The 15,167-nt window shown below is 40.8% G+C and overlaps 2 protein-coding genes across 2 annotated transcripts; both read left to right on the plus strand.

Moving 5' to 3' along the window:
• The first annotated feature begins 892 nt into the window (after nt 1-892).
• On the plus strand, nt 893-5,774 carry LOC149407917 (cyclic nucleotide-gated ion channel 2-like). Its single transcript, XM_089616030.1, has 8 exons — nt 893-1,143; nt 1,276-1,927; nt 2,884-3,099; nt 3,761-4,083; nt 4,312-4,423; nt 4,505-4,741; nt 4,860-4,946; nt 5,188-5,774. The coding sequence occupies exons 1-8, from the start codon at nt 1,100-1,102 to the stop codon at nt 5,662-5,664; spliced, it is 2,148 nt and encodes a 715-aa protein (XP_089472156.1). The 5' UTR covers nt 893-1,099; the 3' UTR covers nt 5,665-5,774.
• Nucleotides 5,775-12,632: 6,858 nt separating this feature from the next.
• Nucleotides 12,633-13,482, plus strand: LOC149407918 (uncharacterized). The gene is made up of 2 exons (XM_089622632.1): nt 12,633-12,918; nt 13,028-13,482. Exons 1-2 carry the CDS (start codon nt 12,633-12,635, stop codon nt 13,480-13,482), a joined length of 741 nt encoding a protein of 246 aa, XP_089478758.1.
• The last annotated feature ends 1,685 nt before the right edge of the window (nt 13,483-15,167 follow it).

Raw genomic sequence — 15,167 nt, forward strand, 5'->3', positions numbered from 1 at the left:
ACCCTTCCGCACCCAATATGTTAATTTGTAGTAGTGTTAAAGATATATTGATGATGATACAACTTTGATAAAAATAAAATAAAATTATTGTGTAACTATCCTTTTGTCCGTAATTTCGTATATATATATATATATATATTACTTTTTTCCTAATTAAAAAAATATCTTAAAATTTATAAATTGGCTCATCAGAATTTTTTTTTACACACTAGTCCTCTAATTATATGAAAAAGAATCACAACAAGATTAATATTAGATTTCAAAAAAATCATACAGTAAGAATAGAGAGAAATTATATTGAAAAAAAAAAATTAGAAAAAATTGTATGAAATAACTAAATAGCTATCTTCAATTAAAATTATAACTTAATTATTAAAATAATGGCTTAAATTTGTCTGACATCTTCATAGTATATATAGTGCATATGCGTCCTCCTTTTGCTTGAACTATTTTCTTGTTTTTTAGATAATTTAGTTATTAAATTTTATCACAAGAGAGGTTTAAATCGGCTATATGCTTGATCCCCATAAATTTAAATAAAATTATTATGTACATAAACATGCTAGTTATGAATCATTTGGAAAAATCTAATTAACTTTCTAGATACATGATCTCAATAAAGGGCATTGTTTTTATTTTTTATTTTATTTTTTGAAAGGAGGGATTTTGGTGGCTACATCCCATGGATCAATATTCATGACACCTAGAAAGAGTGAATCGAGATGTTCAAAAAAAAAAAAAAAAAAGAAAGAGTGAATCGAGCGGGGCCCACTCTGGGCCCCACAGCCCAGAACTCCTCAAAATAATTTCCGTAGGAAGAAGAATGAAGAAAAAAAAATAGTCTCTCTACATTTATAACTTCATGTGCAGGTCCTGAATGACAGACAAACAAAGTCCAAACAAAAACAGCCCTCCCTCTCTCTCTCTCTCTCTCTTTTCCGTCTTCACTAATCAATCATTCTCCGCAACATTTCTATATATTTCCCATTCCAACCCCCAACTCAATAGTTAGTATCACTCAAGTCATCACCTCCTTCAAACCCTCTCTCTCCCATCCCATGGTTCCTGATCTCCTCCCTCAACTGCTATCATCATCATCATGCCCTCTTCCTCCTCCAACGATCTCCCCTTCTCTCTTCCAAGGTACACACATATACACATATACATAACATTTATATTAATACTTGAGTCACTCGCGGTATTTCAGACCGAGTAAAAAAGAAAAAAAATTCTGCTAAGAGTCGATAATTAAAAACTGTGTATACGTGTATACAGGTGGATTGAGATACAGAGACCGCACGTCAGCAGGCAAGATTCAGACAGCAGCACAAATGAATTCTCCGGCGGAATAGGACGGCGGAGGTTACCGGCGGCGGAGTGTTACGCGTGCACTCAGGCGGGAGTGCCGGCGTTCCACTCCACGAGCTGCGACGAGGCCGGCAGTCTCCAGCCGCAGTGGGAAGCCTGCGCCGGAACTTCTCTCGTTCCAATCAGCTCTCGCACGGACCTCAAGAAGGATCTGATATCCTCCGTCGCGGTCAAGAATCGCCGCCGTAGGCCCGGCGGCGTTCTCGACCCGCGCGGCAAGCGCGTGCAGAGGTGGAACCGCGCCTTCCTTCTGGCGCGTGGGATGGCCTTGGCCGTCGACCCGCTCTTCTTCTACGCGCTCTCCGTCGGGCGCGGCGGAGCGCCGTGTCTCTACATGGACGGCGGCTTGGCGGCGCTTGTGACGGCGCTCCGGACTTGCGTCGATGCCGTCCACGTTTGCCACGTGTACCTCGAGTTTCGGACCGCGTACGTTTCACGCGACTCGCTTGTGGTTGGGTGTGGGAAACTCGTGTGGGACGCACGCGCTATCGCAGCGCATTATGTTCGGTCGCTCAGGGGGTTTTGGTTCGACGCCTTCGTTATTCTCCCAGTTCCTCAGGTAATTATATATAAGTGACGTTTTGTCAAATGAGATACTTAATGAAATGTTGTTATTGTCTTTATTGTTATTTTGAATGAAAAACCATGCGACACCGTTCGTTCGTTCACATAATTTTCTTTCTTTTTCGGTGTTTGAAAAAGAACTCTGTTTTTATAAGATAAATTTTTTAAAATATGAATTGAATTCATTCGGTTTTTATTTCATTTTTTTGGTGAAAATATAATCTATTGGACCAAATTACTGCAATAAAAATATATATGCCCGACTTTGATCATTGTAGATCATATAATTTTAAATTTCTCAATTAATTCGGTCCAACTAGTAGTAATATCTTTCTAATCGTATTCCTTAAATCTACTTAGTCCAACTAGTAATATCTTTCGAATTTGAGATGAAAAAAAAAGAGCAATGCTATTTGTCTCGATTCACGATTAGTGACGATCCACTCACGTGTTGACACGTGGAAATCAATTCCGAAAAAAAAATCGAATATCCCGATTATTGTTGTTTCAGTCTCTCATTCACTTCATGACGTTACCTTAACGATGTTGAAATGGCAGTCCAGCCCTCGGTTTCTCCGCTATACATTTCCTTGCTTTAGTTATTATAATAATAATATGATTGAGCAACTTGAACAAGACTGTGAACCGCCAATAAATAATGATAATGCTATGCTGTCTCTTTGTATGTGGTACTTCTGTTTCTGAGTCGTCACTGCTGTACAGTGCTAATTCTAGCACTTTTTCAAAGACAATTGTACATCTATGATATACATATTTTTTATTGTTGCATGTGACGTGCTACTTAAAACATCAGATATTTTTTCTGCGGCTGAAATTCGAGAACATATAGACAAAGAGAACGAATTTAACTCTACAGTGAAAACTCTCTCATTCTCATGTACCTACGTAATTAACTCGGTAAATTTGTTTTTGTGTTGGTTGGTTGAGCAGGCTGTGTTTTGGTTAGTACTGCCGAATTTGATAAGGGAAGAGAAGATAAAGCTGATAATGACGATCCTGTTGATGATGTTTCTGTTCCAATTCTTGCCGAAAGTGTATCACAGCATTTGCCTGATGAGAAGAATGCAAAAGGTGACGGGATACATCTTCGGCACCATCTGGTGGGGCTTCGGCCTCAACCTCATCGCCTACTTCATCGCCTCTCACGTGAGTACACACACACACACGAACTCCTTTTTTCTCAACCAAACCCCGAGCCCCACTCCGCAGAGACAGAGCTAGAATTCAAATTTAAAGGGGGGCGAATGTTAAAAATATATGATGTACGAGGGGTAAAGTAAAAGAGACCAAAATAGTAGACCACAAGTGAAGTTCAAATTAATATTTATAATTAAAAAAGATTAACATTTGTGAATCCGAATCCTCTGTCCCGAAACTGAAGTTTGAAAAGTAATTTAAGAGGCAACTTTAAAAACATAGCCCAAAAATAAAAAAATAAAAATAAACTGGAGTATAAATCACAATTTTCAAAACTCAGGGGGCATTCGCCCCCTTAGTCCTTAGCTGCCTCCTAGTGCCTGCAACCATATATATATACATATATATATACATATACATATATATATATATATATATTAGTTTTTATTTACAAATATAACAACATGTAGAGACTTGATCTGTATTCTTATTCAATGCCACGTGATTCCATCTAAAAATACTAAAAAAAAAGAGGATATCAAAGCTCACAAAACTCAAATAAACATGTTACGAAAAAAGGAAGAGGCTTAACAAAGTGTATAAGATGGTGAGTTAATTAATAACCGTCTCATCGCGAATTGGTGTGCGTGTGTGTGTGTATGTGTGTTAGGTGGCGGGGGGGTGTTGGTATGTGCTGGCGATCCAGAGGGTAGCGTCGTGTCTGAAGCAGCACTGCGAGAAGAGCGTGAGCTGCAACCTGTCGCTGGCGTGCAGGGATGAGGTGTGCTACCAGTTTCTGGCTCCGGCGGCCACCGTTGGGAGCCCCTGCGGTGGTGGCATCGGAAACTCCACCATGGTCCGCAAGCCCCTCTGCCTTGACGTCCACGGCTCCTTCAACTACGGCATCTACCAATGGGCACTCCCCGTCATCTCCAGCAACTCTACCGCCGTCAAGATTCTCTACCCCATCTTCTGGGGCTTGATGACCCTTAGGTAACTCTCCATGAGATGGTAAAACAAATGTACACAGTTTTGAGCTCAACAAAGTCGCATTTCAGTAAATAGAATAACAGGAACAAATATTCATTAATTGCTTCTTAAGTTTGTAGCTCATGCCCAGGAATCTATATCCTGTCTTCCCTGTTTTTGTGCCTATTTTTTTTTGTTTTTTTATGAAATTAAGGGTCTATTATATTATGTGCTCCTTCAAACATCTTTCAGTACATTTGGGAATGATCTCGAGCCCACAAGCCACTGGATGGAAGTGATCTTCAGCATATGCATTGTCCTAGCTGGATTGCTTCTCTTCACACTATTAATAGGAAACATTCAGGTAGATGTCTTTTCTCCTTTTTGATGATTAACTTAGGCTGGATATGATAGGACAAGTTTGAATGTGCGTGTGTTTTTGAAGGTGTTTTTGCATGCGGTGATGGCGAAGAAGAGGAAACTGCAGCTTCGGTGCCGGGACATGGAGTGGTGGATGAAGCGGAGGCAGCTTCCATCAAGCTTGAGGCACAGAGTGCGGCGATACGAGCGACAACGCTACACCGCTTTGGGCGGTGAGGACCAGATGGAGCTTCTCCACGACTTGCCCGAGGGCCTCCGCCGAGACATCAAGCGTTACCTTTGTCTAGACCTCATCAAGAAAGTAAGAATTTATATTATCATGTCCTCTTTTTGTATCTTATTTTATGTTCCTCCAACAAGATGCTTTATCTTTATTTGAGTTTTTCTATTAAGATATAAATGTTTCATGTATTTTGTAGGTTCCTCTGTTTCACAACTTGGACGAGCTCATTCTTGACAACATTTGTGATAGAGTCAAGCCTCTCGTCTTCACCAAAGATGAAAAGGTGCTCAAACAAATTTAATTTAGTTCTTAAGAGGATTTTACCCAAGTGGTAATTCAATCACTAATAATAACAAAACAAAAAAAATCATGCAAGTACATTCATCTACTGTAAATGAGAAGATGAATTCATTGATTTATGTAAAATATATATATATATATATATATAATATATATATATATATATATATATATATTTATTCCTAGCGGACAAAGTAATATTCTTATCTATTTTTACGCGGCAGATAATAAGGGAAGGAGATCCGGTGCCGAGGATGGTATTTGTGGTGCGGGGACGCGTCCGGCGGAACCAAAACCTAAGCAAAGGGATGGTGGCGACGAGCGTTGTGGAGCCAGGCGGGTTTCTTGGGGACGAGCTGCTGTCGTGGTGCCTCCGCCGGCCGTTCCTAGACCGCCTGCCTGCCTCCTCCGCTACCTTCACCTGCATCGAATCGGCCGAGGCCTTTGGGCTCTCGTCTGATGACCTCAAGTACATCACCGACCACTTCCGCTACAAATTCGCCAACGAGCGGCTCAAGCGCACAGCCCGCTATTACTCCTCCAACTGGCGGACGTGGGCCGCGGTCAACGTCCAGCTGGCCTGGCGCAGGTACCGCTTTCGGACCAGCCGACCCGTCCCCGACCCCAACACCACCGAGCGACGTCTAATGCAGTACGCCGCCTTGTTCATGTCAATTAAGCCCCATGATCATCTCGAATAAAAAAAAAAAATCAAACCGAACCAAACCGGACCAATTGTTTTAATCTCTTGACATTGGTTATTCTTTATTGTGACTTTCTTTCTTAACAATAAAAAATTGATTCTCATTAAGTGGTGTGGTTACTTTTGACAGGGATAGAGCTAGAAAAGTAAACCAAGGGGACTGAAAAGCAAGAAAAAAATTCATACGACTAATTTGTAAATGTTTAAGGTAAAAAATAATTTAAAAAAAAAAAAAAAAAGTTTGACGGGGCTATAGTCCGGGTGGCCTAACTGACTCCGTCCTTTTCTCGACTCTCGAGTTTGCATGCTAGCGTTGTTGACGAGAGCTACAATATTGTTTCTCTTTGTTGTTCATTTGATCGCCAAACGATGAGATATCAGGTATGGTTTATTTTGTACTTAGCGAGTGAAGGGAACAAGTGACGTTGATGGTGGTAGACGACAGTTGACACCTGGTCTGTCGCTCTTTTTCCCTTTTTGGGTTTGACTTGCTTGCTTTTGAGTGCTAAAAAATAGGAAATTTGTTGCAACAGATTTAGCGCTCATACAATAACACTTAAAAAAGTGAAGAATACCGATGCTTAAATTGGCATTTTTTGGGTGGGAGATATGAAAAACAAGTTTTTTTCACTCTAGTTCTCCTTGTGAGATTGTGACTTTTAGCCTAATACCCGGCGCCGCAAGAGTTTCTTTTAGTTTTTGCTATCTTTTTCCAGGGAAACTCTTAGAGAGACACTATTCTCGGGAAACACATTGAGTGAATACACATTTCGGGAAACACAAAGGGAAACATGGTAGTTGAGTGGGATAGCTAGCCTCTTGAGATGGAGAATCTGGGTTTGGGAGACACACCGTAGCTGTAGGAGGTTGTTGGCCAAACAGCGTCCTTTTTAGCCAGAAACCTCACCATCCCAGACGAAAGTGAACAAGGAAGCAACTTCAAAGGTGAATGGCTCCTAGCGGGAAAGGTAGTCTCTTCAAGACCCCCAGGTGTAAAGCGAGTTCACAATGTTTTCTGCGTAGTGTGGAGATGCCGCAAAGCATGGTTTGTGAAGGAAATCAAACCATGGATATTACAGTTTAAATTCGAGGCCAAGGAAGACTTGGAGAGGATCATGGAAGGACGACCCTGGAACATTAAAAGAGCCTTGATGCTGCTCACCCCTTGGCCAGCGGATCTTCTCGCCGAGGAGATCGTTTTTTTGTCCTCCCCCTTCTGGCTCCGTCTTACCTGGCTTCCACCGGGTTATTTGAATGAGCACTGTGCGCGCAGTCTTGCGAACATGGTGGGCTCTGTTATCAGCTTTGCAGGCACAAGGAAAGATCATCTCTGAGTCAAAGTGGAGGTCGATATCACAAAACCACTTTTGGCGGGTCTCTTTTTGGAGCGAGAAGAACGACACCCACTATGGATCCAGTGCAAGTTCGAGAAGTTGGGCCGACTATGCTTCAAATGCGGTCTGATTGGGCACGATGAGGGTGAATGCAAGAAGGAGGCATGGGTGGCGGTGAGGGCTCTGCACTCACCGGTGGTGAAAATGTATGGTAAATGGGTTTTTGCAGAGGCGGGTCCGGGTACTTGCTACGATGGTTTGGAAGATCAGGTGGGAAAGCTTGCATCGCCGGAATTGAAACTGATCAGCTCTGAGCCGGTGGCGACTCTCCAGACCAACACGAGCAAGAACCCTTTGACGACGAGGACCGAAGCTAGACGAGCTCTGCTCATCGAAACCCAACCTGGACCTTCCAGGGACCACAAACGCCACGTGGCTCCTGTGCATGTCCCCTCAACCACCAAGGACCACAATCACCACGTGGCGACTCCTAGTGAAACCCCTCAGCAAATTCGTAGTCTGGAGGACCTATAAATTAGCGGCGCGACATTCCCAGAGATGTCAGAAGTCATAGTGGCAAATAACCCTGAACGAGGTAGGTCTAGAGGAATGGGGGCTGAGACAAGGGGGTGACATAGGCGGTTCAGAAAAGGTGGCCCCAACTCGTACCTAGAAAGGAGCAACCTGCCCTACCCTTTTCGGCCTTGAGAAACCACAAGCCCAAATGGTGTGTGCTGCCCAGGCAACGCCCCTTGATCATGGGCTTTTAATTAAGGAATATAGAGAGCCCTGTTGTCAATGGTGCCCACAAGAAGAGTTGTAGTCTCTATTTATGTACATTTGATGTAATATAGTCTTACGAAGACTCTTGCTTGTAACTGCTTATTTATAAATAAAAGTTGAAACGTTCATTTATTCTTCCTTGTCTATTTGAAGCTTTATGATAATCTATAGTCTATAGTCCTTAAACAAACCTAGCAACACATGAAGAGACAAATGTAGATTTGCATGAACAAACTCTTCATGGTTTGCTTAAAACTGCATATTCACAATCTAAGGATCAAAGGAATATTGATCTCAGTACGATTGTTAGGAGAATCTATGATGTCTGGTTATGAGACATTGAGAGTTGGAGACTCTATAGTTCTTCTAGATCTCTTCCAAAGGTACTGAATTGACCAGTGCACTTCTAGAGACAGAATAAGAACAAACCATTTAACCTCTTATGTCTCGAATTCACTGCGTATGAATTGCATCATGCTTACCTCAATCCTGAAATGAGACATGTCATTTCATAGCTTACGTATTCTCATTTGAGAAAGTCATAGTTCGGATTCACTATGTGATTCTGAACATGACCTATTGGTGAAGTACTAAGTTATGGAGATGTCATGAGTAACTTTGTGAAGAAATAACAGCTAGAAGGGTAAAATGGTAATTTTGTAAATCCCGACTACCTGATGATATTCATGAAGGGTAAACATAGAAAATATTCAGTGGATCCACTCATCACAATTAAGTTGAATTCTTGAGTAGAAAATAAATTCATTTGAACCGAGAGATTCTCAGTGTCAACTCTTTAGTGGAGTCAGTTGACATTAAGGTAAACTTGGAAAAGGTTTCTGAACTTTTAAATCCAAGTATGTTAGGTCAAGCTTTGTTCATTTGGATCCATGAGGTCACTGTCACAAATCATATCGAGTAGGATTAGTTAAACTAGAAGCTAAATCAAAACAAGAACGAGACAAGTTTTACGAAAATTGTCTAAAGGGTATTTTTGTCTTTTTGGACATAGGATGAAATGAATGTCAATAAATTTTTTGACATTGTCATATAATGACACATTCCACTCGGCCATAATAAGATTATTGGGCCTTGAGGATTAATTTCATTTCATGGAATTTTATATGAAAATTCTTAATGGGCCTTTTCTTATGCTGTCATGAACAAATGTAGAAGCATCTAGAAACTCCTTCTAGAAGAGGTGGCCGTCAAAACAAGAGAGAAAGAGAGACCAATTTTGTGCATTGATGTATGAAGATAATTGCCAAAAGAAAAAAAAGGAAACAAATTTCCTCTATAAGGAAATAGGTGGGCGGCAATGCTGTTGTCAATGGTGCCCACAAGAAGAGTTGTAGTCTTTATTTTGTACATTTGATGTAATAAAGTCTCATGAAGACTCTTGCTCGTAATTGCTTATTTATTAATAAAAGTTGAAACGTTCATTCAATCTTCCTTGTCTGAAGCTTTATGATAAAACATTAGTCTTTAGTCCATAAACAAACTTAACAACTTACGAAGAGACAAATGTAGATTTGCATGAACAAACTCTTCGTAGTTTGCTTAAAATGATACATTCGCAATCTAAGGGTCAAAGGACTATTGACCTCAGTATGATTGTTAGAAGAATCTATGATGTCTGGTTATGAGGCATTGAGAGTTGGAGAGTCTATAGTTCTTCTAGGTATCTTCCGAAGGTACTAGATTGACCAGTGCACTTCTAGAGACAAAATAAGAACAAACCAGTTAACCTCTTATGTCTCGAAGTCACTACGTATGAATTGCATCGTGCTTACCTTAATCCTGAAATGAGACATGCCATTTCACAGCTTATGTATTCTCATTTGAGAAAGTCAGAGTTCGGGCTCACTATGTGATTCCGTATATGGCCTATTGGTGAAGTACTAAGTTGTGAGAATGTCATGAGTAACTTTGTGAAGTTCTCATAGATATGGAATTCATGTACAAGATTGCTGAAATGCAATGTATATCACCTCATGCTTTGTTCCTTGGAGTGTGAATAAATGAACTGGCCAGTGTCCAAATTGAGTCTTGACTCTTTTGGATGAAACAATGTGACTTGTTAGCTCCTCATCAATACATTGTTTCTAACTTATTCACAAGCGACAAAGGAGTTGAGGAAATAACAGCTAGAAGGGTAAAATGGTAATTTCGTAAATCCCGACTAGCTGATGATATTCATGAATGATAAACATAGATAATATTCAGTGGATTCGCTCATCATAATTTGGTTGAATTCTTGAGTAGAAAATAAATTCACTTGAACCGAGAGATTTTCAGTGTCAACTCTTTGGTGGAGTCAGTTGACATTAAGCTAAACTTGGAAAAGGTTTGTGAACTTTTGAGTCCAAGTGTTTAGCTCAAGCTTTGTTCATTTGGATCCATGAGGTCACTGTCACGAATCACATCGAGTAGGAATAGTTAAACTAGAAGCTAAGTCCAAACAAGAACGAGACAAGTTTTGTGAAAATTGCCAAAAGGGTATTTTTGTCTTTTGAGACATAGGATGAAATGAATGTCAATAATTTTTTTTGACAAGGTCATTTGATGACTCAATAGCACTCGGCCATGACTTGATCATTGGGCCTTGTGGATTAATTTCATTTCATAAGAATTTTATTGAAAATTCTTAATGGGCCATTTTCATGTTGTCTTGAACAAATGAAGGAGCTTCTAGAAGCCCCTTCTAGAATCGAAATAGGCGCCCAACATACCCAAAGAAAGAGAGAATATTTTGTGCATGAATGTATGAAGATAGTTTCCAAAAGAAAAAGAGGAAACAAATTTCCCCTAAGAGGAAATCAATGTGGGCGCCCAAGAGGAGTCAAGGGAGAAGCAAATAAAAGAGGAAACAAATCCATGGACTTACTTGGTAAGTCTTGGCCGTGTACCTCATGAAAGAAAAAGGGAAATTGGCTCATGAATATGTGATATTCTATAGAAGAGGAAACTACCTTATTGAAGGTGAGACCTCTCCTATAAATAGGAGCCTCATTCCACAAATTTCATTCATCCAAAGTTTTAGAGATTGAGAGCTTCTCTCTCTAGACTTGGCCGCCCCTCTACTCTCTCTCTCTCTCTATTCAATTTCGTTTTATTGTTTTGGCACCTAGGTCCTCATTTGACCTAGTGTTTAGCTCTTCGACTTCAAGACTCGTTCTTAAGTCGTAGTGTTTAATACTGCCCACACACTAATTCCTTTTCTCTCGAGTGATTTAGTGATAGAAACTTTGGTGGTTGCTCGAGTTGCCGAGGAAGGAAGAGAGACGTGCTGCGAGGAGATACGAACGTTGCAACCTTTTCCAAAAGTTTCTCAACGTTCAAGCTTCTAAAAGGTTAGTAATCTTTTATGCTCATATTAGTTTTTATTTACATGTGCTTGCTCTTTGTCTAGATTAGTAAAAACTGTTTTACTTGTAAAAGAAAATTTTTAAAATTCCGCCGCTTACCGAAGCGTTAAACTTTTTCTTAAACCCTAGATCAATTCCAACAAATGCAAGGGAAGGTGAGAGCAAGACAAAAGAGGAAACAAATCCAAGGACTTCCTTGGCAAGTCTTGGCCGTGTGACTCTAAGGAAATAAAGACAATTTTGCTCATGAATATGTGATATTCGATAGAAGAGGAAATTACATTGTTGAAGGTAATTCCTCCCCTATAAATAGAGCCATGATTCCTCTCATTTCATTCATTCCAAAGTTTTAGAGATTGAGAGCTTTACTCTCTAGACTTGGCCACCCATCTCCCTCTCTCTCTATGTTCTTTCCGTTTTTGTTTTGGCACCTATGTCCACATTTGAACTAGTGTTTTTGCTCTTCGACTCTTAGACTTGTTCTTGAGTTGTCGTGTTTAAAAGTGCCCATACACTAATTCCTTTTTTTCTCGAGTGATTCTTGTGATAGAAACTTTTGTGGTTACTCGAGTTTTCCCGAAAAACGAAGAAAGACGAGCTGCGTGGGGAGACGAACGTTTCAACCTTCCTAAGGCTTCTCAACGTTTAAGCTTCACAAAGGTTAGTAAACGAGTAATGCTCTTCAATATTTTTAATTTAAATATAAACATGTGCTTGCTCTTTTTCTAGGTTAGTAAAATCGTTTTACCCGTTTAAAAGAAAATTTTTAAATTCCGCCGCTTGCTCGAAGCGTTAGATCTTTTCTTAACCCTAGATCAATTCATACAATTTGTTGCCTTGCCTGTCCACCAGAAGCGCCGCACCATGGAATCCATTTCTCGACAAAGCCCCAGAGGTAGCTTATGGCCCGCGAGATACAAGGGGATGTTGAGGGCCACTGATTTCACCAGAGTTGTACGAGCTTGATAGGACAGGAAGCGATCCATCCAGCCCTCGAGATGGGCCACGATTTTGGTTTTGATATCGGCGAAGCTCCTCGATTTATTTCGCCCAATAAACAGGGGGTTTCCCAGGTAAAGTGAATTGCTTGCACAACGAGGCATACCTAGCTGTTGGTCTAGTCTCGCACGAACCGCCGGGTTGTAATTTTTAGAGAAGAAAATACCTGATTTTTGGGCATTCACTTGCTGACCAGACCAACTCTGATACTTATCAATACGCGCTCTGCGCCGCTCCGGGAAGCTGCCTCGAGCGACAAACCACGCTCACGTCGTCCTGATTCCGAAGGCCCCTGGGGCCACAAGTTAGGATAAGCTAAGACCAATTAGCCTTTGTAATTTCGGCTCGAAGATTATCACCAAGATCATCACCGGAGGCTCTGCGGCATTATTGACAAGCTTATTTCTCCAGCCCAATCAACGTTCATACCAGGCAGGTGGATTGGAGAAAGCTCCACCCTTGCGAGAGAGCTTATCTCGATTATGAAGAAGAAGAAGAATAAGAAGAAGAAGAAGAAGGGAAATGGTGGGTTGATAGGGATAAAAATCGATACGCACAAGGCATACGATAGGGTCGAGTGGCATTTCATCTGGAAAGTCCATGAGGCCTACGGCTTCTCGGCTAGATTTATATCCTTGGTAAATGAGTGCGTGAAGACGGCATCGTTCGCATTTCTTCTCAACGGCAGCCCGATCGAGAGGATCAAGCCTTCCCGCGCTTCAACAAGGCGACCCACTCTCACCGCTCCTCTTTATCCTGGTCTCAGAGGTGCTCTCGCGGCTCCTTCTCTAAGAAGAGTCGAATGGCAACCTCCATGGGATTATCATAGGTAGGCATTCCCTGCCTATCAGCCACCTTATGTTCGTTGATGACACAGTGTTATTCTGCCGAGCAAAGGAAGATGAAGTGAAGACGCTCCAACGCTGCCTAGACAAGTATCAGAGTTGGTCGGGTCAGCAAGTGAATGCCAAAAAATCAGGTATTTTCTTCTCTAAAAATTGCGACCCGGTGCTTCGTGCGAGACTGAACCAGCAGCTAGGTATGCCTCGTTGTACAAGCGATTCAATTTACCTGGGAAACCCCCTGTTTATCGGGCGAAATAAATCGAGGAGCTTCGCCGGCATCAAAACCAAACTTGCGGCCCATCTCGAGGGCTGGATGGCTCGCTTCCATTCCTATCAAGCTCGTACAACTCTGGTGAAATCAGTGGCCCTCAACATCCCCTTGTATCTCATGTCAGGCCATAAGCTACCTCTGGGGCTTTGTCGAGAAATGGATGCCATGGTGCGGTGCTTCTGGTGGACAGGCAAGGCAGCAAATTATTGGAATTGATCTAGGGTTAAGAAAAAATTTAACGCTTCAAGCAAGCGGCGAATTTAAAATTTTCTTTTAAACAAGTAAAACGATTTTACTAACCTAGACAAAGAGCAAGCACATGTTTATATTTAAATTAAAACTATTAAAGAGCATTACTCGTTTAATAACCTTTATCGAAGCTTGAACGTTGAGAAGCCTTAGGAAGATTGAAACGTTCATCTCCCCACGCTTTGAGCAAGCGGCGGAATCTAAAAATTTTCTTTCAAACAAGTAAAACGATTTTACTAACCTAGACAAAGAGCAAGTACATATGGATAAAAACTATTAATGAGCATTATTTGTTTACTAACCTTTGAGAAGCTTGAACACTGAGAAGCCTTAGGAAGTTCGAAACGTTCGTCTCCCCTTGCAGCACGTCTCTCTTCTTTCCTCGGGAACTCGAGCAACCATGAAAGTTTCTATCACAAGAATCACTCGAGAAAGAAAGGAATTAGTGTGTGGGCACTTTTAAATACGACGACTCAAGACCAAGTCTAAGAGTCGAAGAGCTAAAACACTAGGTCAAATGTGGACCTAGGTGCCAAAACAAAAACGAAAAGAACTTAGAGAGAGAGGGAGAGGGGGCGACCAAGTCTAGAGAGAGAAGCTCTCAATCTCTAAAACTTTGGAATGAATGAAATGAGAGGAATGAGGCCTCTATTTATTGGAGATGAATTACCTTCAACAATGTAATTTCCTCTTCTATAGATATCACATATTCATGAGCAAAATTGTCTTCCTTCCATTTATTTCACACGGCCAAGAGGAGCTTCTAGAAGCCTTTGGATTTGTTTCCTCTTTTGCTCCCTTGCCTTGCCTTGGCCGATCCCCTTCTTTCCTCATAGAGGAAATTTGTTTCCTCTTTTTCTTTTGGCAAGTATCTTCATACATCAATGCACAAAATTGGCTCTCTTTCTCTTGGGTTGGACGTGCACGCCTTCTGGAAGGGGCTTCTAGATTTTTCTTCATTTGTTCATGACAACATAAGAAAATTCCATTAAGAAATTTCAAGTAAAATTCCATGAAATGAAATTAATCCTCAAGGTCCAAATTCCTTAACTTGGCCGAGTGGTTTATTTGTCATCATATGACCATGTCAAAAAATTTATTAACATTCATTTCATCATATGTCCAAAAAGTCAAAAATACCCTTTAGACAATATTCGTAAAACTTGTATCGTTCTTCTTTTGACTTGGCTTCTAGTTTACCTATGCCTACTCGATATGATTTGTGACAGTGACCTCATGGATCCAAATGAACAAAGCTTGAGCTAATATACTTGGACTCAAAAGTTCATAAACCTTTTCCAAGTTTATCTTAATGTTAATTGACTCCACTAAAGAGTTGACACTGAGAATCTCTCGGCTCAAATGAATTTATTTTCTACTCAAGAATTTAACTAAATGGTGATGAGTGGATCCACTGAATATTATCTATGTTTACCCTTCATGAATATCATCAGCTAGTTAGGATTTACAAAATTATCATTTTACCCTTCTAGCTGTTATTTCCTCAACTCCTTTTTTTCGCTTGTGAATAAGTTAGAAACAATGTATTGACGAGGAGCTAACAAGTCACATTGATTCATCCAAAAGAGTCATGACTCAATTTGGACACCGGCCAGTTCATTTATTCACATTCCAAGGAACAAAGCATGAGG

The sequence above is a fragment of the Urtica dioica genome, chromosome 1, assembly GCF_054948205.1.
Source record: "Urtica dioica subsp. dioica isolate 48M chromosome 1, U.dioica_male_clone48M_v1_H2, whole genome shotgun sequence".
NCBI classification, from domain to species: domain Eukaryota; kingdom Viridiplantae; phylum Streptophyta; class Magnoliopsida; order Rosales; family Urticaceae; genus Urtica; species Urtica dioica.